Source organism: Mastomys coucha, unplaced genomic scaffold (genome assembly GCF_008632895.1).
Source record: "Mastomys coucha isolate ucsf_1 unplaced genomic scaffold, UCSF_Mcou_1 pScaffold20, whole genome shotgun sequence".
Taxonomy (NCBI): domain Eukaryota; kingdom Metazoa; phylum Chordata; class Mammalia; order Rodentia; family Muridae; genus Mastomys; species Mastomys coucha.
Genome location: NW_022196903.1, coordinates 53,337,720 through 53,361,760, shown reverse-complemented (window position 1 = coordinate 53,361,760; position 24,041 = coordinate 53,337,720). Strand labels below are relative to the sequence as shown.

At 40.9% G+C, this 24,041-nt stretch overlaps 1 protein-coding gene across 2 annotated transcripts in view; it reads right to left on the bottom strand.

Annotated features, from left to right (window-relative positions):
* Vopp1 (VOPP1 WW domain binding protein) overlaps nucleotides 1–24,041 on the bottom strand; it is a 65,218-nt gene that overhangs the window by 14,357 nt on the left and 26,820 nt on the right. For both annotated transcript variants that reach the window (XM_031382024.1, XM_031382023.1), the window contains 2 exons: nucleotides 21,111–21,169; nucleotides 6,504–6,581 (listed from right to left, as the gene is read on the bottom strand). In XM_031382024.1, the coding sequence (XP_031237884.1) occupies nucleotides 6,504–6,581; nucleotides 21,111–21,169 (137 nt within the window). The remainder of the gene's footprint in view (nucleotides 1–6,503; nucleotides 6,582–21,110; nucleotides 21,170–24,041) is intronic.

Here is a 24,041-nt window from a genome sequence, read left to right as displayed (position 1 = left end):
AAAAAAAGGCCAGCTCTGCTTCCAGAGAATCTCAGTCTAATAGTTACTGTCTACTGAAAGTTGTCCGTTTCAGGACTGTGGTTGCCACAGAAGCCTTTCTACAGAAGCCCCTGAATCTTAACCACTGAATGTTTACTGAGAGAAGAAATGTATGGATCAGCCAAGAGCACTTGTATTTTGACTAGGGTATTTCTAGTCATTCTGGCTATACCTTCAGTTGTAACTTGTGTCATAATTGAAACTCTAATATTCTAATCAACTATTTTGGCACCTGGAACTCTGGCTTTGTAAGAGCAAGGTTGTGGGACTCACAAACGCTTCAGTCTGTGTGAGATACTGCCAAACACCATGTGTGGCTTCACTGTTATCCCACCACCAGCAGCAGGTGCCCTAGCCCAGAAATCAAAAGCACTTGGAGCCTTGTAAGATCTCTCTCCTCTCTCTCAACACGCAATTTTGACAAGTTTAACCATTTTTGGAGGCATTCCTAGAACCCTAACATACTGCATATAATGCTCCAAACCAACCCAGCATACACATGACTCCTCCTAGGTTTAGGGTTTTATGCATTGTAGTCCTGCCTCCTTCCTGAGGGCCCCAGAAAGACTCCTGGATGAGGGCATGCCTTCCAGGCCATACTCTGAAGTGTTGTTTGCTGTATTTTTCTTTTGTTTTCAGATGAACAAATTCTTACATTTGGAAGTTTGGGCAGAAAAGTTCATCTTCTCTTACAGAGTTTTATTTATTTAATTTTAAGTTGATGTATTCCCAGTATGTAGTGGCTGGGTTCCGTAAAGACAATCTCTTTCAATTATATCCTGTGTGTGGAACATCTTCATACTCCATTGCTCCCTGTCCTGTTTTTCCCTCCTTACCCTATTAGTCTCTTTCCTGTAGTAAATGAAAGAAATGGCTTTATGTGTCTCTAAGTAAATATAGGAAACAATTTTTTTTTTTTGTTTTTTCGAGACAGGGTTTCTCTGTGTAGCCCTGGCTATCCTGGCACTCACTCTGTAGACCAGGCTGGCCTCGAACTCAGAAATCCACCTCTGCCTCCCAAGTGCTGGGATTAAAGGCGTGCGCCACCACCGCCCAATTTTTAAAGAACATGTGTAATGCTTGTCTCAGTCTGGCTTATTTACTGAATGTCTTGATCTTGTGAAGGAGAATTCCAGCGAAGAAGCTGTGTCTGTGAGATCAAGTAGAACTGCAATGATGTGGCGAGGCTGCAAGGTTGCACGTCCAGAAGCTTATGACTTTTGTTGGAAGGGGAGGGGGCGTTTGAGAGATTCTCTGTGTAGCCCTGGCTGTCCTGGAACTCACTCTGTAGACCAGGCTGGCCTCAAACTCAGAAATTTGCCTGCCTTTGCCTCCCAAGTGCTGGGATTAGTGGTGTGTACCTCCACTGCCCGGCGAAGCTAATGTCTTTATCTTGGGCTAGCTTTAGTACCTAAATAGCTGTTCTTTTCTGACCTCTGTGTCAGGACTAACACCCTGTGACGGATAGAGGGAAACCTCTTAGAATGTATTAAATTTATTGCATTCCTACCTTCCATCAACCCAAAAGCTAAGAATGTCACCAGATAGCATCTGAAACCTACAGAAAAGCTTCTCCTATCTCTCTATTGATGTACCCACCAATGTATTTTAAAATTGTTAGGATTCATGACTTTCTTTATTCTGTAACCTATAAAACTACATGAAACGGTTTCCCTTCCCCCTCACAGAAAAGGAGAGAACCTAGAGTACATTCCAGATGGTTCACCCTAGACCAGTGGAAGCCATGCTCGCTCATGCTCCCCTTTAAATGATCTCATTGAAAGTGGAGCACAGATCTTCTGAGGCTCTCTGTCTTAACCTGTGTTCTCAGTTCTTTGAAACTATGCATGCACTCCAAGGACAGCATCCCCCATGTTGGCTGCGCCTTCTGGAATGTACACTAGTGTCTCTCATGTTCTGTGGTGCTAAGTTTCCTTTTTTCCTTTGTTTCTTAAACTAGTATTGATGTGTCATCATCCATTTTTCAGTAAAGTTACTCTTCAATAATCCTCAGCTCAGTTTCTGCTCCACAGATTTTAGCAGTCTGAGTGTTGTAAACTAGGTTAAGAAAGGTCAGATAGTCTCCTGGGAGCCACATTTGTCTGTAAACAGATGTTGTCTCACTTCTCTTGCTAAAGTACTTTACAACGTCACAATGCCTCTCATTTCCTGGTGAGAAAGGGTCATGGTACATAAAAATAGTTTACTTCCTCTACAGCAGTGTTTCTTAACCTGTGGGTCATGACATCTTTGGTTGAGCAACCCTTTCACAGGGGGTCACATATCAGATGTCCTGCCTATCTGATATTTATATTATGACTCATAACAGGAGAAGAATTATAGTTATGAAGTAGCAACAAAAATATTTTATGGTGTGTGTATGGGGGGGTTAACCACAACATGAGGAACTTATTAAAGTGTCATAACATTTGGAAGATTGAGGATCACTGCTATAGAGGAATGGCCTTGTGTGATATTTTATAAGATCAATGGTCACACCATAAAGACCCTCCAACCTATACCAAGTGTGATGTGACTGCAGCCTTTTTTGATTTAAAATACAAACAAAATAGCCCTAATCTCCTTTGTCTCTGTACCAAAAATCTCAGGTATAAGCCTATTATTGGTCAGCTGGCTAGAGGACTCGCTATGTTCTCAACTTAATTCAGCTTGATGATATGTAACTTTTCCACATAGATTATTTCACTGGAGGCCCCAGTGAGATGCCCCACACCAACAGAGGACTCATCCTTCCTGGCTAAGGAGAGGTTTCAGGTGAGGAGCCTCCTGCGAACATTCCAGGATCACTGAAACCAAAAAAGGTCTGAAATGACTTCAGTGTTGCCAGACAAAATGGATGAATCCTTCTTAAACTGCTAGGAGGTAAGTCTGTGTACTGAACTCGGGTCTCTTTAGAGACTTTGGGCCTCTTACAGGGCTCTTGGAGGAGCTCTCTTAGGGAGGAGAAGGACAGGACTTTGAGGATCCTTTTTTGGGGAAGATGGATAGGCCTCCTGGGGAGCTTTCTTAGAGTTGAGGAAGATACGATGCTTTGAGAAGCTTTAAGGTTTGTGATGAAAACTCATGATGAGGCTCCTTCTCTTGTCCTCCTGTGCTAAGTTGGGATATCAATAGTAGAGGGCTTGGCTTTCTGATCTCCCCTCTATCTGATAGTTATAGTATGGTTCATAACAGTAGAAAAATTATGGTTATGGAATAGCAACAAAAATAATTTTATGGCTGGGGGGTGGGTAACCACAACATGGAGAACATGACAGGAGATCTGGTTTTGGTTTGGGTTTTAGACTAGAAGAAGGACCAGCAAACTGTATAAATGACTTGTCCAATGTGCACTCAGAGAGTGACCACAGGTTCAAGGTCCTTCTTCAGTGTTGGAATGCCCAGCCCTTAGCTATATGGCTCAGGAGAGAGACTGGAGGTAGGATCTATACTGGGTCCTAGTGCCTGCATTTCTATCTCATCTTTAAGCCTGCTTCCCCTAGTTAAGATGGGACATTCTTCCTGTTTGGGGGACCCCTTTGCCTTATGCCTGTGGCCCGCCTTTGCTTCTGTCCCACAGAGCCTGGATACTCTTGCTTTTACTTCTCGGTTTTACAGACACAGACACTAGGGTTGGGGGACCCAACATGATGCCAACATTTTCTGAGAACCATTGTCTGGTTTTCATAGTTGTCTGTTTCATGATTTTTAGTTTACTATTCTAGCATCTTTCTGTAACTTAGTATCTTTATTAAAAAAAGTACTTATTAAGCTTTTTAAACTGTTTGCCTCCCTCTGCAGACACACACAAATTGGTTAAGGATTTGGGTTAATCCATGATTATCACAGAAAGCTGACATGCATGACAAGTAGCTGAGAGGTTTATATCCCTATCCACAGGCAGAGAAATACTGGGCCTGGCCTGGGCTTTTGAAATCTTATAGCCTACCCATCCCCTATTTCCTCCAACAAGGCCACACCTCCTAATCCTGTCCAAACAGTTTCCACCAATTGGGAAGCAATCATTTAAATATATTAGCCTATGCAGGCCATTCTCATTCAAACTATCACAAAGACTTTTTCTAAAACCTCACAATAATACTGTGACTGCTTAACCACAGATGGACTTCTTAAATGTTAGTATTCCTTTAAGAAAGGAGGACCAAGGCAAGGTCATTAGATTCTCATCTGAGTATTTGGTCACATGTCCCAGCTGGTTGTATGTAATTAGGACATAACTGCATGAGACTTCAAGGCTTTTTGGAGAAAAAAAACTAAGAATAAGAGAAATACCCACCTATGTAATGAAAACACTGCTCTTCTAAGATCTCAATAAAAATAGACATTGCCTAGCATTCCTACATATAAAAATTTTCCTACAACAAATGGTAAGTTTGTTACTGTTATATTTCATAGTATTTAATTTATTATTTTTTTATAATCAGAAAGCTTTATATATATCAGAGTTAAGCAGCTAAAAGTAATTTCAGATGTTTAGTTTTTGGAATACTTGCTCCTTTCTTAATTCTTGTTTACAATTTTTTTCTCCCATTCAAAGTCAGGTGTATCTTTAAAGCTCTTGCTGAAATATAAATTTTCTTCCTTTCAGGAGATGTAAGACCATTGGAGGGAAGAGGGGGGCAGTTAAAAAAACTGTAAAATTCTAATTGGAACTATTACTCAAAACTTACAACAAAAACGGTTGATAGTTAACAGTCTGGGTATAGGTTATCTTAATTTGCTACAGTATGTCATGTATATACCTTGAATTCAACTCTTGTTTAGAGAAATAAAATTCAAAAAAAGGGAATGAAATGTCTTATAAAATATGAGGCTGTGTTTTTGGTTAAAAAAAAAGGTTAAACTATATTTTGGATCAAGAATTGATTTTTTTTTTTTTTAAATTTTGTCCAAGAAAAAAGTGATGGGACTTAAGGACAATATATGTTTGATGATTAAGATTCCTGTGTATTTAATGGTCTATTCATGTTAACAAAAAAAAAAATTAAAGATGTACGTCTAACCATTTAATAACTCTGTTAATCTTTATCTTTTTTTGGAGAAATTGAGCATATAGGATTCCTGGGCAAGGGACGAAGAGAGGAAGAAGGTGATCTGCCATGCCAGGAGGATAGGAAAGATGCTGTACCTGAGAAGGCGGGGGACAGACAGATAACCACCCTGTAGGACCTGGGGAAGAGTGGTCCCATGAGGGCTGCCTGACTGGGTCCAGGGCAGCTAAGATGGAATATAGATTTTAGTAAGTAGTAACTTGGGAATATCAGAGGGAGGTGGATTCGCCATGTGGAGGTTAGGAAGTAGTCCAGTCATTAAGGCATATAAAAATATAAAGTCTCTGTGTGTGTGTGTGTGTGTGCGTGTGTGTGTGTATTTCATTAGGGAACCCAGAACAGTGGGATGGGTAGTGAGGAACATGCCGCCACTGCCACCGGCATCAATTTGATTGGATTTAGCTGGGCACTGCTACACAGAGGCAAATAGCAACTATTCTGTACTTAATATCTCTGGAGCTGATATACTTTGGCTGACATACTTTAGTTCTCCTCTTAGCTAAAATCCTCAGGGCTAAGAAGTATTACCCAATTGTGTAGGAAGTCCCCAAGAAAGTGTTAGATAATACAAGACAGTGTTAGATAATACAAGCCTCTGCCACAGGGTGGGTCGGCATGGCAGCTGAGCTATGGGCACTCATTTAAACACTATGTTGCTGGTTCCATGCGTAGGTGAGGAGGAGAAGACCTGGACCACGAAAGTCCCTCCAGACAGCCTCTCTGGGTCACCTCCTAAAGGTGACAGATACAGCTTCTTCAGTACTGCTGCCCCTGGAAGCCAACAGGTCTCCACATAGCAGAGCCTTGAACACATCAACAGGGGACACTTGGAGATAAGAGTCACTATGGTCACTTTAGACTCACGGAAATATTAATCATAATGCTTCCTATAGGACTAGCCACAATGGCTCCCAAGGACTACAGTCTGACACACAATTTTACTAACTGCTAAATCTGGTCTAATGGTCAGACTCTGTTTAATTAACTGGTTGTTAAACTTTGTCAAACAACAAATATCTTGAGTTAAATAAATGTTTCTAAGGGTTGAGAAGTGGAAAATGAAACAGCTTAAGAAAAGTCAGGTTGTCCTGAACCCTCCCCACCCCCTACTCCCTCCACACACCCCCAACACCTCCTTCCCTTGGGAGCCACATTTGTCTTTTCTCTCCTCTTGATAAAGTGCTTTACAACACCAGAAGGACCCTCCTTTCCTGTTGAGGAAGGGTTCTGATATGTAACAACAACAACAAACAAAAAAAACCCAAAACAAACAAACAACCAAAAACCCCAAACCAAAACCAAACCAAACCAAAAAACCCATTCAATTCCTTTGAAGGAAAGGCCTTGTGTAATGCTGGAACTTTCCAAGATCAAGCAAGAATTGTAACCTACCAAAAATACCACAGCCTCTGTATGGAGAGGGCACGCACACAGCACCTGGAGCCACAGCAGTCTTCATAGGAACGGCATCTGCAGGAGAGACAGACAGAGAGACAGAGAGAGCACAATTTTGGGTTAAAAAGGGTAGATTTTCTTATCACAGTGTTCCATCCAGAATCACTATTAGTGTAGACATTCTTTTAAAAAAAAAATCAAAATGGATTCCTTTTGGAGAGGTTCCAGGAGCAGAAAAAGCATCAAGTCTACCAGATCCATGCTCCAAGGAAGCTATGCAACAGATGAGAAATAATGAGGATGTGCTCTATGCTGACGTTAACCCAGGACCATGGGAAGGGTGAGCCTGCCTCCATACGCCTCACAAGTTAAAAGCACAGGTTACAGAGTGGAGTTAAGTGAGGAGGTCTGGATACTTACTAGCTATGTGATTTTTTTTTTTTATTAAACTCTATCAGCTTCAGCTTCTTTGATAGCATCGTTCTTTGAACGATGAGAACCTTTCAAGTGAATTTAAGGCCTCATCTTCACAAAAAGACTCTATCTGCTCAGGCTCCCTCATCCCACAGATCTCTACATCCCCAAGGCCTCTGACAGGGCCCAGACTCAGGAGACATGTTCAGGGGCTGTCCTACCCCGGAACAAATACTTACGAAGGACTCTGGAGATGAGGCCTATTGTAGGCCTGGGATGACTCATTAAGCTTCTTTTTCAGTATTTCATCTCCTTCTCAACCATGTCGGCACTCCTGGGTAACTAATGTTATGAAGAATATCTTCCTTTAGAAGCTTATATGTATGGGAGAAGAGAGGAACACTTAAGGGAGATATTGGACTCTCTGTTAGAGTGGGTGGAAATCAGACAACTATAAACTAAAGAGAAAGATCTGGTTCCTACAGTGACTTGCAAAAATAAACACTCTTACCAACTATGTTAGATTCATAATATAAATGCTTAGTGTCTACATGGCTCTCCCTAGAGTACTGAGGGTCCTGTAAACAAAATGAAATGTCCACTCACAAGACTATACAATTAAGACTGCATGTGATATAAGACCTTGCCAGAGCAGACTAGATATTCTCCTACTGAGTTTGAAGAAGAGTCACAAGTATGGGAAAGCCATGTGGGATGAAGGTGAGATCTAGACTCTGTAAACAATCTCAGATAAATTGCAGTCCCCAAACCATAAAGACCTAAAATCTGCTCCCTCCCAAACAGAACCAGAAGGACTCCAAGTGCTAGATGAGAATTCAATTGAACCAGTCTCTTGACTTCAGCCTTGTGAGACCATGAGCAGACAAACTACTTTTGCTGGGCTTACACTTAGCATCTATAGAGACTGAGTTAATTTCAACTAGAAAAGCTTGTAGCAGTTTGTTACAAAACAACAAAATAAATAAGAGCAAGATTTATAGGATATGAGCACTTCTTACAGACACCTATTTAAGTGGTTTGCCAAAGTCTAGTAGTAACCATATGTGAAATGCAAACAACACACACACACACACAAATAAAAATAAAAATAAGACTTAAGGGCTACTATAGCATCTCTTTGCTCTGGTTACTGTCTGCTGATAGCAAGAGTAAACTTCGCTAGCATGATGCCTAATCTTCATTGCTAACCTGATGGGACTTGAAGACAAACATCTGAGTTTGCTTGTTTTTGAGGACATTTCCAGAGAAGTTTAATGCAAGCAGGGAGACTCATCCTCAACATGAGTGGTACACTCATGTGATGGTTTGTATATGCTTGGCCCAGGGACTGGCACTATTTGAGGTGTATCACTGGGGGCATGGGCTTTAAGACCATTCTCCTAGCTATCTGGAAGTCAATATTCTACTAGCAGCTTTCAGATGAAAATGTAGAACTCTCAGCTCCTCCTGTACCATGCCTGCCTGGATGCCACTGTGGTCCAACCTTGATGATAATGGACTGAACCTCTGAACCTGTAAGCCAGCCCCAATTAAGTGTTGTCCTTACAAGACTTGCATTGGTCACGGTTTCTGTTCACAGTAGTAAAACCCTAACTAAGACACTTCATGGGCTGTAACCCCAGAAAGCCAAAGTGAACATAGCACCCACACCCACTGCCCTCTGCTTCCTCCTGGAGATGCAATGTGACCAGCTGACTTCTCACTGTGACAGACTACAGTAAGGCAGAATAAACCCTTCCTTACTTAAGTGCTTTTGTCATGCATTTTTTTTCTCAACAAGAAAAGTAAGCCAGGAGGTCAGTAGGTTTCTGGAACATTACCACTTGAACCAAACACAAACAATGGGCCACTTTTCTCTGTTCCTGATTTCCCTCTTCGTTCTCAGCCCTTTTGCTAGGAAACTGAAAGGATACCATGAAGGTTGCACAATAACCCTTATGCAAATGGCAAGAGGCCCCTGAGCTGAGCCCATAAAAACAGTAGTCTGCAACTCCTCTGATACCAGCTGCAGAGTTTCCCAGTTCAACTTGAAACTTTGCATTGGCGAGAAAGAGTCCCAGAAAGGACTGTAGGATTTATTTAAGAGCTTGCTTTAGTTAGCAAGTACCAATCATTAAAGAACTGAAGTAATATGATGACTGACAAGTTACATAGGTACAGCATGGTGTTGGTTTGAGATGAACCGGCAATGCATTTACAGTATTTTCCAGCAGCTGCAATATCTAGGGGTGATTATAACTGACACTATTCAAGGTGAACATTGATTTGAAAAAGGTCAGATAGCCTCTTTTATAAAAAGGTTTTCTGGGACATATTCTTGTCATATATGCATATGGGTACAATACACTGTACCATAAAGCATATTTTTCAGAGCTACTGTTGGAAAAGTCCCAAACAATCAACCAAAACCTGGGTATGCTAAAAGTTCTATTGTGTCCAAAATTGTTACCCCCCTGGGTACTTCTAGGTGGCCTCAAGTCTAATCCTCTTGGTTCTAGGGTTACTTTCTACTGTTAGCAGTCCCAAGTGGGACCAACCTTCTCTGGTCCCCTACATCTGGGGCAAAACAAGGTTTGGCCAAATGGCCACCCTCATTTTCGCTTCCAATTCTACTATTTGATATTTGGCAATGATCAACTTTACAAGGAATAATACTCTCGTCCGTTTGCTTTTACCACTTTCTGCCAATAAAGCTGATGGTGTACTGCAGAACATTCTACTGCCATTTCTAATAGAGGCAATTATAAGCAAAATGTTAATTACAACTTTATGGTCAACATTACCAGGTGGTATATAGTATACTAATAAGCCCATTATCTAACACACTTAAGGTACCCAATGCCTGGAAAAAGCATTTATGTTCCAAAGGAAGTCATTAATACTAAACTGGGTATAAAACAGATGGTGACAAAAGAATGGATTTTCTGTCTCATTCTACTGTGCACCAAATATATAAATTCTCAGGCTGACAGGAGAAGAGAACACCTTTCTTACCCAAACTCACCTCTCAGCACTTACAATTATATGGGCCTGGAACTTCTGCTTGGCAGAAATGGAAACAACTGAAATTGTTTTCTGTTACCGAACTGCTTCTCACTGCACTCTGGGATCCAAATTTAGACTTGTACTAAGGTCATAGAATCAGACACATCACCCTGAGCAGGTGTTAATTTATAATTCAGTATATTCCAAAGATGACATCAGAGTGTCTATCTCATTCTTTCTGGATGCATGATAAATGATGTAGTCCTTAAGGTACACACTGTGAAAGGAAGAGGAAGTCTGGCTACTTTGGGGCCACATGATTGCCGTGTGTGCCAGCAGCAGTTTAATAATGCAAAGAATGAGATGGTCTTTCTACCAAGGTTTAAAGATGAGAACTAAGCATGTGTCATTATTAGCACTGTCCAGGAGTGAAGAGGGTCTGGTCTTTAGACACATTTATTGTACAAATCTCAAGAATAGAATTTGAGGGCATATTAGGTCAGGGAATGTTCAATGTCAATAAAATAAAAATATTTCTATTTTGAAAATAGCCAAATATTGACAAATTAAGATTCCCTTTTAGGCTTGGTGTGTTGGCTCAGCCTTTATTGCCAGCACTCAGGAGATAGAAGCAGGAAGATCTCTGTGGTTTCTTACACTGGTCTATGTAGTGAGTTCTAGACCAGCCAGCACTATAGAGGAAGACCATCTCAGAAAAACAAAACAAAACAAAACAAAACAAAACACTGCCTTTCCATAGTAAAACAGTTACTATGATGGACTGGACATTCTTGTTCCCTCCCCTGTATCTTCCACAAAAATCCATATTAAAAAATGCTAATCCTGAATGGGATGTGATTTGAAGGCAAGCCTTGACAAGTTATCATGTCATAAAGTTAAAGCCCTGGTGGTGCGGGTTGGAGTGGGAGGATTAGTGTCTTCATAAGGCCAGGCAGGACACAGCCTGGTTTTTTCCCCCTGTGTTCTCTACAGGGAAGGGAAAGTGGCTGTCTACAAACGACGACGCTGGGTCACCTGGCACCATCATTGGCTTCTAGCCTCAGGAATAATAGAGATATAAATGTTTGCTGTTTAAACAAACTCTTGAAGGTGTCATGGTAACCCAACATCATGCAGATGTTAAGCAGATATCAGTAAAAATGGTAAGCAAGAAATTAACTCTGAATGTGGTAAAGCAACTGTAATATGAGTTCAGGGTGCAAGGTATAACGTTAAGAGATCTTGACAGCTATAAACTGCTATCATCATAGGGTGGTGTAAGATGACAGGGTATGCTAATAATTAAACTTTATAATTTTATCCTTCAAGTACTATTTGACTTAATATCTAATTCTCAGCTAAGAACAGTGGTTTGTCTACGGTGCCAACTACTTAGGAGCCCGGGGCAGAAGAATGATTTGGGTCCAGTTCAGTCTTGGCAACACAGTGAGATGCCAACTAATTGAAAAAGAAAATGCAATCTTTTGCCTGCTTAGAGCACTAAGACTCCAGAAACCATTCTCTTCACTTCTATGTTTGCCAAAATAGGAGGATTGGGACTTTTTGTTGTTGTTCTTTCTCTTTGTTTGGTTTTTGTTTTCTTTTCTTTTTGTTTTTCTGTTTTGCTTGTTTCTATGTAATACCAAATGTTTTAACTTGATGTCTGGACCTGTTTGAACAATGCTACCAAGTATAATTCTTCCTGTTCCTGGGAGACTATGCTCAAGTTGGGCACAATGTTGACTTCCCATTACCCAAAGAATCCCAGTTCTTGCCCATTTCTACACTTCTTGTTACTATTTTTTACCAACTGCAACACGAAGAAATGGTGAAGAACCTTCCATCAACTTTTCAATGCAAACACTACAGCTCTCATCTTAAAGGAAATATAAGATAGTCTATTCTGGAGCCATTCTGACTGACCATGGCCTGGGAATACTGATTTAAACTACCCTAAATTCCATAGTCCAACATGGAAGCAGTTTCATGAAATTTTATAGTTTTACAAAATAAAGTTATAAATCCTGACAATTTAAAAATACATTGGTGAGCACATCAGAGGAGGGATTATGGCAAGACCGGGGGAAGATTTCTGTGGGCCTGAGATGCTATTTGATGACATTCTTAGCTTCAGGGTTGGTGGAAGCTAGCAGTCTGTTAAAAGATTGGAAAAGGTGCTCATCCATTACTCATAGGATGCTAGCTTTGATACAGAGGTGGGTAAGAAGGTCACAAGGCTCTGAGCCTGTCACATTCCAATCTCTCCACAGCATTATAGTTCTAATCAATCAACACTGCAGACACAGCTTCTCTTCAGGAATGCTCATTCACAAACAGAAACATTCAGGTTCATCTCAGTAAGGTCTGCTTTCCCATACAGTACTAGCCCAGTGAAGCTTGGGGATGTAAATATTTTATATCTGCCTCAAACAATATCAACTTCTAAAATCTGGCCTTTATTTTACCCTATCTTTGGATTCACATTCTGTCACTCCAGGAGTTTATTATTTCTTCAGATTTTGATATTTAACTGATGACTATGAGATACATTCATTGGGACCCCAAAGTTCAAATTATTGTATAGCTGATTTTCTTCTCCCTTCCTTCTGTGACACAGTGCTTCCTCAGCACCACGGCAATGTCCAGTGATTCCACAGTCAGACCTGGGTCTGAAAACATAGCAAAATCTTCCTGAGATCTCAAGCTGGAATCCAAAAGTTTCATCTTTTTAAAATCTACGAGAGTGTCTGGCAGAGCAAAGGAAACTACATGAGGGTACAGAGTGACTCTGGTGTCAGTTTAGCTGATAAAGCACCTCAGAGGGAGGGGAAGAGGCAGGAGCTCTGGCAGCAGAAGACAAGGCAAGAAGACAGGAAGAAAGGTACCATGCATAGCTCACAACTAGATGTAGGTCAGGTTTCACCCGGAGATAAAATAAACAGGAAGACAAACTTCATTAGCATATGGATTGCATTTTTAAATCTGGAAATCAGGGAAGGGAGGAAGAGAAAACAGAGAGTTCCTCTACCTACAACTTGTAAATGACTGTCACAGTATGACTTACTTATTTTCATTCAAATCAATAATAAAAGGATGATGGAACCGAAGGTGAATTCTGCTTATAGACTGAAATTGTACTAACCATAATTTTACAGTAGGGTTCCTTGCACACCAGTTACAAATCCACATAACTGGCCTATCAGCGATATGGACTAAGACACTACCAAATATCAACATGTCATGTCACAGACATCCTGGTCTCAGTCCCACTGAAGAAAACAAAAACAATAGAGCAGGACATTAGAGGAAGGGTTCCAAATATCACAAGCATTTGTCTAATAATCTATTGAAGGATCACAGAGGTTCCTGGCATTCTAGTGACTGTGACAATCTTTTGCATGTCCCCTTCCACAATTCTCAGTTTTGTGAGCTGCTTGCATCCTGAGCATACAGGTGTCTAGGTTATTACTGCCTCTTCCCTCCAAAGCAACGTCATCTGTGACCAATGTGACACTTGTCCATCACATCTCTTAAACATTGTTCCTTTGGAGAAGCACACCAATGTATTAGACACACACACCCTCTCCAAAATCTACCATTCATCTCCAAACTGGTCTTCCCATAGCAACCTCTTTCATGTATGATGTAACTTGTATACAGTCTCCTTGTAGCACAATCTGAAGGACTGCATCTCCAGCCTTTCTTTTAGGGTATTTCCATACCCTAGAAAAGTTCTTCTTTCTGAATGAGGTGGCAGTAAATCCCACCCATGCTTCCAGTGGTATAGTTTTATGGGAGGAGTCAAGATAACGATGGTTCTCAGCACAAGCACCTTTTGTTTAGTAGTCATTCCTCAGACAACCCTAGTATATGGTCAGGACTGAGAATGGATGACCTAAACTGAGAGCTTTTTACCTGTTTTTGTTTTCTACACTTAGCATGGGTGTGTGTGTGTGTGTAGTCAAGATAGATGGGAAAAGCTGTTCTGCTTTCCAAATCAGTTTAGAAAAATTATTAAGATATAATTGATATACAAAGAGTTGCATATTTGATTTATATAATTTGATGAGCTTGGAGATGAGTAGGGATGCATGACATTCCAGTCACCTTAATACAGTACATCTATGCATACTTAACATCATACATTTTAAATAGTTTTCATCTCTTCAGATACAAGGCATCAGAGCTTTTACCTAACTTGTTATCAAGCCAAAAGCATCACAGATTAAGGGTAAATTTCTGATTCTTTTCCTATCAACATTACTCGATTGGAGGTCAATAGAGAACAGACATTCCTGGTCTGTTTTGGCTTCCCTAAACAGAGTGTGCTTGTCTGTTGAGACACACAGTTAAACCATGATGGCCATTTAACTTCGGTCTAGTCAACATATCCAAGGTCAAAGCCAAACAGACTGGCTCTGAGGAGAAAATATTGCTTGCCAGCTCTTTACAGATCTACTTATCATCAGAAGACACTTTCTCAAACTTGCATAAGCCAACATTGCTTGTATTATAGGTGGTTTGTGGCATTTACTTGAAGAAAGTATACTTTTATTTATACCAAGGGGAAAAGTATCATAAATACTATAAATCCTATAATTAGCAATCCCAATGGATTAGGAAGTTCTCATTTTCTCATAATTGGTAACTCTTGAGTAACTCAGCTACAACAGGGTAGAGGCCAAGGCGAGTGGACTTCAAGGATCTTCACACTACTGCTGAGTTTCATTTACTCTATAGAGCTTTTTAAAGTCTACACTGTGTTCCCAGGATCCGGTTTTTTATTCTTTTCTCATTTTAGTAATCTGCTGCTCACTTAAAATCAGTTTGAATCAGGCCTGTCTTGGGAAACAGTTTTTTCTAGTTTCTGATTCAATAAGATTCAGATTATGATATGGTAAGATTAAGAAATATACATATCCTGCCAGAACAGCAGGGTAATAAGGGGAATGAAACATGAAAATCCTCCCAGAACCTCGTGACATTTTAATTTGATAACAATTTTATAACCATTTAAACCACACTGCACAAAAGATACAAATGAAGTACCATGAATTTGGCAATGAGATAGGAAAGGAAGGGCAAGTCTATCGCCCTGATCTGGAAGTCAGAGTTCAGCTTGGTGACTAGGTTATCTCTTCAGCCACATGGCTGTCTCAGTCTATGCAGGCTGTTTAGGAAAACAGCACAGGTTGGGTCATTTACAAGTGTTATTTCTCCTCAGCAGACTCCCTAAACCTCGCCTGGCAGGTAATCACATGCTATCTGATCAACCACAGAGAACAGGGTTTTAGAAAGGAAGGGGTAGAGGGAGTGGGGATCACACTGGAACAAGAGCTTTTCTCCACGTCCTTCACCTGCATGCACATCTCCGGAGTGGGAGAGACCCTGCTTTAGGTTACTATTATGTGACTGTGATAAAATACCTGACCACAGGCAATGCAAAGAAAGCATTTACTTGGCTTATTGTTCCAGAAGGATGGTGTCCATTATGGTGGGGAAAGTATGGCAGCAGACAGGGAAAGCATGGAGACAGAGGCAGAAGCTGGCTGTTCACACTTTCATACAATCATGGGAAGCAGAAAGAACAGGAAGTAGGGCAAGGCTATAAACCCCCAAAGCCTGATTCCAATGACAGACTTCCTTCACTAAGGTTATACCTCCTCAGGTTCCATAACTTCCACACACAGGCCACCAAGTAGGACCAAGAGTTAAATGCATGGGTCTATGAGCAATATCTCCTGTTCAGATGACCTCAGATCCATATGTATCAGGCCTAGTGTCACAAAGAAGCCATGACAGGTGGTTGTACCCTGTGTCTGGCTCTTCCACTGGTACCTTCTACTAAAGAAGGCAGGTAAAGTGACTCTACTGGGCAATGGCTCACAAAACTTGGGTTTGGGCTCTCAGTTAGCTGTGTTGTGGCTTTTTAACTGAAACATTACCTGTTAGAGGGATAACAGAGGGTTGCAAAAAGTAAACAAAACTTTCAAGTCTTTGATATGTGAAGGCTACAATATTCTCACAGTATCAGTAAGCAATGGATGAGGAAAAAGTGCTTCTACTGGCTAAGTGGGCATTGAGTCACTTAGGGAGCCCTAGAGATACAATTAGTCATCCCTCATGCTGGGGTGAGCTTTTCCAGGGCACCAATACCTTGGAGTGACTTGTATTCCTGTGCATAGTCCAAAGATTTACTAAGCTACATTTGAGTAAAACTGTTTCTTCGGTTGGCCATTAGCATCCTATCTGGGATGAGTTCATGTCTCCTAGGAAAAGTTATTCAATGCAAGGTGACACCTAGGGGTGACAATTTACTCATTCAGCATTGTTTATAACACAGGACAACTAATTTCTTGAGAAGCAGCTTCACTGTTTCACTGTTCAGCGGTGGGAACTGGGATCTGGAGCTCATAAATGGCCTGGACAAAACTGAGAGACAAGAGCAGGACTGGGAAGAATGGGATTTGTCAGGTGCTAGACAAGCCAGAGACAAGACCATCTGTCCATCCTATATTCCTTCGCATGCTTTTCCTTCTGGGTATGGCTTCCCTTCTAGTATTAAGGACAAGGACGTGTTTTTATAGAGGCACCCTCAAATTCTTTCCTTTACGTACATTTACATCTGAGCTCTTCTGTTACTCTGCCCCATCAGTATGGCAGTCAGAGATGTGACTCAAACATTAAAAAAAAAAAACCCTCTGAAAATGCTTCCTGTCCCAGGTAACGGCTGAGCATCCAGTGGTCTGTTACTGCATTGATCTTAAGGTTTACTCAGCATTCGAAGAGAAGAGAGGAAAGTCAAGCACCAAGAGCAGTCTGGGGGTAAAATCTTTTCCACTTGCAGCACTTATAGGACAATGGGGTTGCTTACTATTTTAAATCATTTGTGTTCAGTCAAGAAGACTCAATCACTAGCTAGGCAGGGGACAATCTTGTAAGAGAACACCTAAAAGGCTTCTTCAGGGAGCAGTACATAAACATGATCATTCCCTGGGCCAGGGAGACTGGCATAAATCATGTGGGTGACTCATTAGCTTAGCTCAAGAGACCCCAGAGAATTCATCAATTTCAATAGCGATTACATCAGCCTTTCTACACTTTCTCCCATGGCCATAAAATCTTCCTTAGACAATGGAATACTTTGAAACCTTTCTCATCCTCAGAAATTTCTCTTTTCTTAAATTATCACTTTTCCTCGGTTGCAGGGATGTGACATTATAAAAATATCTCTTACATTCTAAGAGACTAGAACTTTTGTTGAAGCTCATACCAAAATTAATAGTACATCTTGACGTCACTTACAATTTAAGACCAATCTACTATGTACTCAAACTAATTTGCCTTTAAGAATAATGTAACAACCAATCTTACTTGCCTTGAATTGCCCATGAAATCAGCTTTTACAACCTAAGCTAAGGCATAACTACAATCTTAAATTATGAACTCCTCCATGACCTTTAACCCATTAGAACACACTTCTACCACTTGCTGAAAGCAGCCAATACAGAAGTTGATTGCAACTTCGTCAAATCAACCATAAAGGTTGAAAGCATTCATTTAAGATTATTTGTTGATAAAACAATCACTTTTGTTATTATGACAAGTTGGGATCCATTGGAGTCAGTGGTTTAATCCCTTTTAAAACCGCTATTAAAGATTTCTATAACGTAACCCATTCCTTCCCATTGTGATACTTTCTTTTTTTATTAGATATTTTCTTTATTTACATTTCAAATGATCTCCTTTCCCAGTTTCCCCTCAGGGGAAAAAAAAAAACATGTTCCCTTCCCTCTCCCGCTGTTCACCAACCCACACCCTCCCACTTCCTGGCCCTGGAATTCCCCTACACTGGAACATGGAACCTTCACAGACCGAGGGCCTCTCCTCCCACTGATGACCGACTTGGCCATCCTCTACTACATATTCAGCTAGAGCCATGAGTCCCACCATGTGTACTCTTTGGTTGGTGGTTTAGTCCCTGGGAGCTCTGAGGGTACTATTTAGTTCATGCTATTGTTCGTCTTAAGGGGCTACAAGCCCTTCAGCTCCTTGGGTCCTTTCTCTAGCTCCTTCAATAGGGACCCTGTGCTCAGTCCAATGGATGGCTGTGAGCCTCTACTTCTGTATTAGTCAGGCCCTGTCAGAGCCTCTCAGGAGACAGCTATATCAGGTTCCTGTCAGCCAGCACGTGCTGGCATCCACAATAGTGTCTGGATTTGATTTTCTATGCTGCTCAATAAACATAGAGTGAAGCCCTTTGTTAGGGACAAACACATACAGACAGAAGACACGTAGGCAAGCATAGATTCAGATTCATACATCAGACAAAGGATGGAAGACACAAGGAACATGAAGTAGATAACTCAAATCAGAACTTGTTCTTGTTAAGTGGCTCTAAGCCAAGTGTTTTGATTTTATTCCTTAATATGACACTGATACATTATTGGTGACTCAGTTGATCATTAACATGTATAATTCAAGAACTCAGTTTCTCATTTTGAAATAATTCTTTTCTAAAAATTTTAAGTTTTATTTATGTGTACTGTAGTTTTATCATTTCCCCACTCCTCCCTTCAATTCCTTCCATGCTTCCCCACATTCCCTCCTAAATTCATGTCTTCTTTTCTTTTAACAATTGTTGCTACATATGTGTGTGTGTGTGTGTATGTGTGTGTGTGAACAACTATATAAATACAACCTGTTGAGTTCATTTACTATTGCTTCTCTGTATGCATTTTTAGAGATAACCACTTGGTTTTCGATAACAAATTGGAGGGATAGACAATCGGTATTATTGGCAAGGACTAATTGTCCCTCCCTCAGTAGTCATTAATTGCCTGTAGGTCTTCACCTAGAGTGGAGCCTTGTGGGGTTTTCCCATCCACATCCATGTCAACTAGTGCTGTCATAATGCAGGTCTTCTTTAGACAACCATATTGTTGAGATTGTTTTGGATACAGCCAGCCTGTCATACATAGAAGACAATTTCCCAAGAGATGCTGTAGTACTCTGGCACTATTCTTCTGCTCCTTCTTCCTCCTCATTTCTTGAACCTTAGGAGTAGGGGCTGTGTTGAAGATGTCATAATTGGGGCTGAGCATGCTAACCAACTTTTTTCTGCATTTTGACGAGTTGCAGATTTCTGTAATGATCTCTATGCACTGGGGGAAAGGCTTTTTTGATGAAGGGTGAGATCTATATACTATCTGTAGGTATAAGGATAAGTATTTAGACAGTAGATAGAATTTATACTAGTTTAGGCAGGGGCAGGAGTGGGTTCTCTATGTTCCATGGCCCCAGCAGCCATAGGTAGCTGGCTAGCTTTACAGTATCAAGGCATGAGCTCCTCATAGAGGAGAGATTAAGTCTAACTACTGGTCACCACCAGTCTATGCATGCCACTATGCACCTTTAGGGATATGATGCCATGATGGTCACTGATGTGGTTCTGGGCCACACAGCTGGGTAGGACTGTTACTTTCCTCCCTTGGCAAGTTGCATCCACTACTATGAAGAGTAGTGTTCAGGCAGGAGACTTCAAAATGCCATTCAGCTTAAAACCTCCAAGTCTTGTGTCTGAATTGTCTCCAGTAACACAGTCTTACCTCCAAATTCTGGGAGGCAATTAAAGACAATAACCTATATTGTTTTCAGAGTCTCTTGGACTCCCTTGTGCAAAGTGGAAAGGGGGTTTCTCATGTCTCTCACTGAGGATTTTGTTAAGATAATCTATGGCTCTTGGTGGTAAACATTATCACCCTAAGTGGCATAATTTATTTAAATAATAAATGTATGTATACAAATACACTTTTAGGCAAACATGAAACGTTATGATTCTTGAATTAAAAAAATGCTTAGTTGCTCTCCGTGTCTAAGTCTCTGTCTATCTGTCTCTCTCATTATTGTCCTCCCTCAAACCCCCAGTGGAGACCTCCCCTAGTCTTTCAATCCTTTACTCAATGGGATCTACATCCTACTATTCACTTCCCTAAAGCTCCCACAAATAGCTCCTTTTTACTTTCCGAGTTTCTACAGCTACTAGGATTATATACTCACATCACAAAATTGTGAGCTAGGAATCACAAATAATAGAGAACATTTCTCTTTCTGAGGCTGAGTTATTACACTTAGTATATAGGTCTATCAACTTCGTGGTTTCATATTTCTCCGAAGCAGAATAATATTCCATTGTGTGTATGTACCATATTTTCATTAGCCATTCATCACTGAAGGACATTTATGTTGTTTCCATTTCCTGGCTATTGTCGGTAGAGCAGCATGAACATGGTTGAGTGAGCGTCTCTGGAATAAAACGTGAAGTCCTTTGGGGATATGCTAAGCAGAGGTATAGCTGGGTCACAAGTAATCATCTTTTTAGCACTTCTTTTTATTTTTTCATATTACTAGTTCATTTGTTTTGTTTTGTTTTGTTTTGTTGGCTCAGGTTGGCTTTGGCTGCCCAGGGACTTCCGTGTAAATTTTAGAATTGATTGTCTATCTCTGTGAAATATTTGTTGTGTTTTATTTTGTTTTAATATTAGAGAAATATTGTATTTGTAAAAGGAGTATGGAGTATGCCTTTCATTTCTATTTGTTTGAATGATTTAAAAAGTATTGACTGGAAATTTAGAGAAGTCTGATAGAACTCTGCTATGAATTTGTTTAGACTTGGGCTTTTTTCTTTCTTTTCTTCTTTTTTTTTTTAAGTTGGAACTCTATCACTATTTCTGTAAAAGTAATTTCTTTGTCTTATGTAATTGTTATCTTGGAGGCTTACTGCTGAATAAATTTGCCCTTTCTAGCTCTTTCTAAACTCTGGCTGGCTGGTTCAACTCAGCTGTTCTAGCACAAAGTCATCTCCAAGCCTGATTCAATCTCAGCTTCTTACTGAACTGTTCTGCCTGGTCTCAGACTAACTCTGGCGATCTGTTCTAATCTTCTGGCTCCTTCTCATTCTCTGGCTCATTCTGTCTTCACCTGTGTCTAGGTTGTTCTCTCTGCAACCTGTCTCTGTAAAGTATCCCTGAAAAACTGCCTCTGGACTTCACAAACTTAACTGTTGAAACCTCCACTCTACTGCACTTTCTCTACCCAATAATCCAATCCTATACCTATAAAAGAAACCACTCCTGGAGAAAGAAACTGACCACAGTCAAATCAGCAGGAAGGCACTATACTTACATATAGTATGTGGGATAGAGTCCTTCAAAATACCAGCAATGTTTTTTGGCCTCTGTGCACTAGAAATAAAAGCAAAAACAAAACAAAAAAAACTTTGTCAGTGGTTTGTATACTACTGAAAAGATCTCAGGAAGTTAACAAGGGAAGAGTGGCAATGGAGGAAATCACAAAAAGCTAGCAGAGGAGCAAGCAATACGTGAGTAACGGGGAATTCCATCTCCTCCCTTTCTCATAGATGCTTTACTTCTTCAAAGCATTTTTAAAGGGAGGGAAACAGAAGCGGCTATTTTCCTATCCCTCTAAGTTCATTATGCACAAATATTTCCTTAAAGGGTAAATGAAAGACAATACTTGGGTAGGGGAGTTCCTAAGAATCAAATATAGGGCCCTATGTACACTAGGCAAGTGGTCTAACCACTCAGATAAATTCAACCCCCATTGTAAAAACACATGATACTTCAAAATAGTAAATAATGAATAATTCAAAGCACTGGGAACTCTATTTCCCCAATACTTTTGTTTTTGACAGACATCTCCCGCATACTGTCACTATTTCTAGATCTTTATGTTTTACAATATCATGAAAGATACACTCAAACTATTCATTCCACAGCGGTGGACTCTGTCTGCTGGACAGTGCAAGCCAGGTTTCCTCTGCAGCACATAAGAGCTACAGACCAAGTGTTCGCTTAGATGAAGAAAGGAGAAGGCTGCCACCACTGTCTGCCTCAGTTCCTCCTCTTACCCAGCTTCATCCCCTTGGGACTGGGCCACCAAGTGGCACTGACACCAGTTTCCCTGAGTTCTCCCTTAATGCTGTCCTTAGTCATTTCTCTCAGGCCATCTGCATTCCTTTGTGACTCCAACAACCTTACAGAGACTCCACATTTGGCTGGCACCCAGGTAGGCTGCCTTCCTCCACCTTCACTTTAGTCTTTCCAGGGCACACATAATCTGATCACTCTTGCATCCCTCAGCGTATCCCCCTGCCCATCTCCATTTTTTAAGACTCACCACCATCTGTGGCCAGACCCCGGGTACCTTCAGTTCTCCCTCGGATGCCCTCCACAGAGCAATGCCCTACATCCTACTCAAGAAACCTTCAGAGTCAGCGCCCTTTCTCCCAACTGTCTTTAAGAGAGTGGCTTAAATATTTGCCAGTATTGTATGACTAGCTAATTGCATTTTTTTTCTTTAAGACCGTGAAGGATTCTAAGTACCATGCTCTTTTTCTTTATATTAAAAAATACCGCTTAATACTCACAGCCAACCATTGGATTGAGCCAGGGGACTGCAATGGAAGAGCTAGAAGAAGGACTGAAGGAGCTAAAGGGGATTGGGACTCCATAGGAACAACAATATTAACTAACTGGACCATCCAGAGTTCCAGGGACTGAACCACCAACCAAAGAATATACATGGAGGGATCCATGGCTCCAGATGCATATGTAGCAGAGAATGGCCTTATCTGGCATCAATGGGAGGGGAGGCCCTTGGTCCTGTAGAGGTTTGATGCCACAGCATAGGGGGATGTTAGTGGGGTGAGTGGGAGTGGGTGAGAGGGTGGATGAGCACCCTCATAGAGACAAAGGGGAGTGGGGATGGGATGGGGGGCTTGTGGGGGTGAAACTGGGAAGGAGGATATCATTTGTAATGTAAATGAATAAAATAATTAATAAAAAATAAATAAAAAATACTGATTTTAAGAAGCTTTATCCTCTGTTAAAAATCCTGAAGAAGTGCTTCTGAAAAAGAGAGTGCCCTTAAAACCAAGAGTGCATAGCAATAGTCACTTAGGGAATTGATGGAAGCTGTTTCCCATCCCTTATTGTACTGCAGAGACCAGGATGAGTTCTTACAAGCAATATTCCTAAAGTCAGTCACTCTCTTAAAGACTTTGGGAAGATGCATACCATTAACACACAAGTTAGTCCTAACTACACATCCCTAGGGAGCACCCATAATGTTACGGATCCAGTTTCTCTGCCAGGTTTCCACTAAAGGGACACATGGCAACAGCTGTGGCAAAGGGCCTGAACCCCATTACAGAAACATCCTTATCTCCTGCAGATAAAATTATCTCACAAGCAAAATTAAAAGTCAAACAATAGTAAGCAAATATACAGTACAGAAATTAAATATCATTAAACAGCTGAAAGGTTGACAGAAGAAAAAAATACAAGGAAACGAGCAACTTCTACAATGGAAGAGGTTCATATAAAACCTAGGGAGGAGAGGGCTCCAGATCCGGAAATGAGAGCAAACACCGCCCTCTTGCAGACTACAAATAGCTGTTGGAAGAAGGGAGAAGGGCTACCAACCAAAAGGTTTCCTTTTCTGGCCCAAGAATGGCCACTGTCAGGGATAACCAAAGAATGGTGGACAGATGAGAAGCAAATCACATATGTCCCTCACAGCCAGTCATTCTCAAGGGTCTGCAGAGGCACTGAAGGAATCCAGGAGAACAAATGATTATAGGCTTGCGATGCTGATTCCTGTGGTTTGGGGAAAGTATCAGCATACAGGAAATGTTCAAAAACGATTTGGCCATAGTTAACAAGAAAGAGCTTATAGAATTCCTTAAGAAAAGGCAAGCTTTCTACTTAAAAAGATAGAAAAGAAAGTCCTGATATCCCCTGCTGATAAGAATATAAAGAAAAAGACAAGATGCAGAATGCTGCTAGAGGAATGTGTCTGAGGGCTGCACTTTTCCCACATATCAATAATCTTTATTCTTTAAAGTATATGTCTTTACCTGTTCTGTAGTAAGATTGAACCTTGAGGTAGGCATTTTTGTAGTAGGATTGAACCTGTGCTAGGCATGTGCTGCAGTTGCACACCTCCACCCCAGCCTCCCCCATGTTTTATAGGATGGGAGATCTTAAGTTGCCAACACAGGCACTGAAAACACTTTGTGCCCCAGTCAGGCAT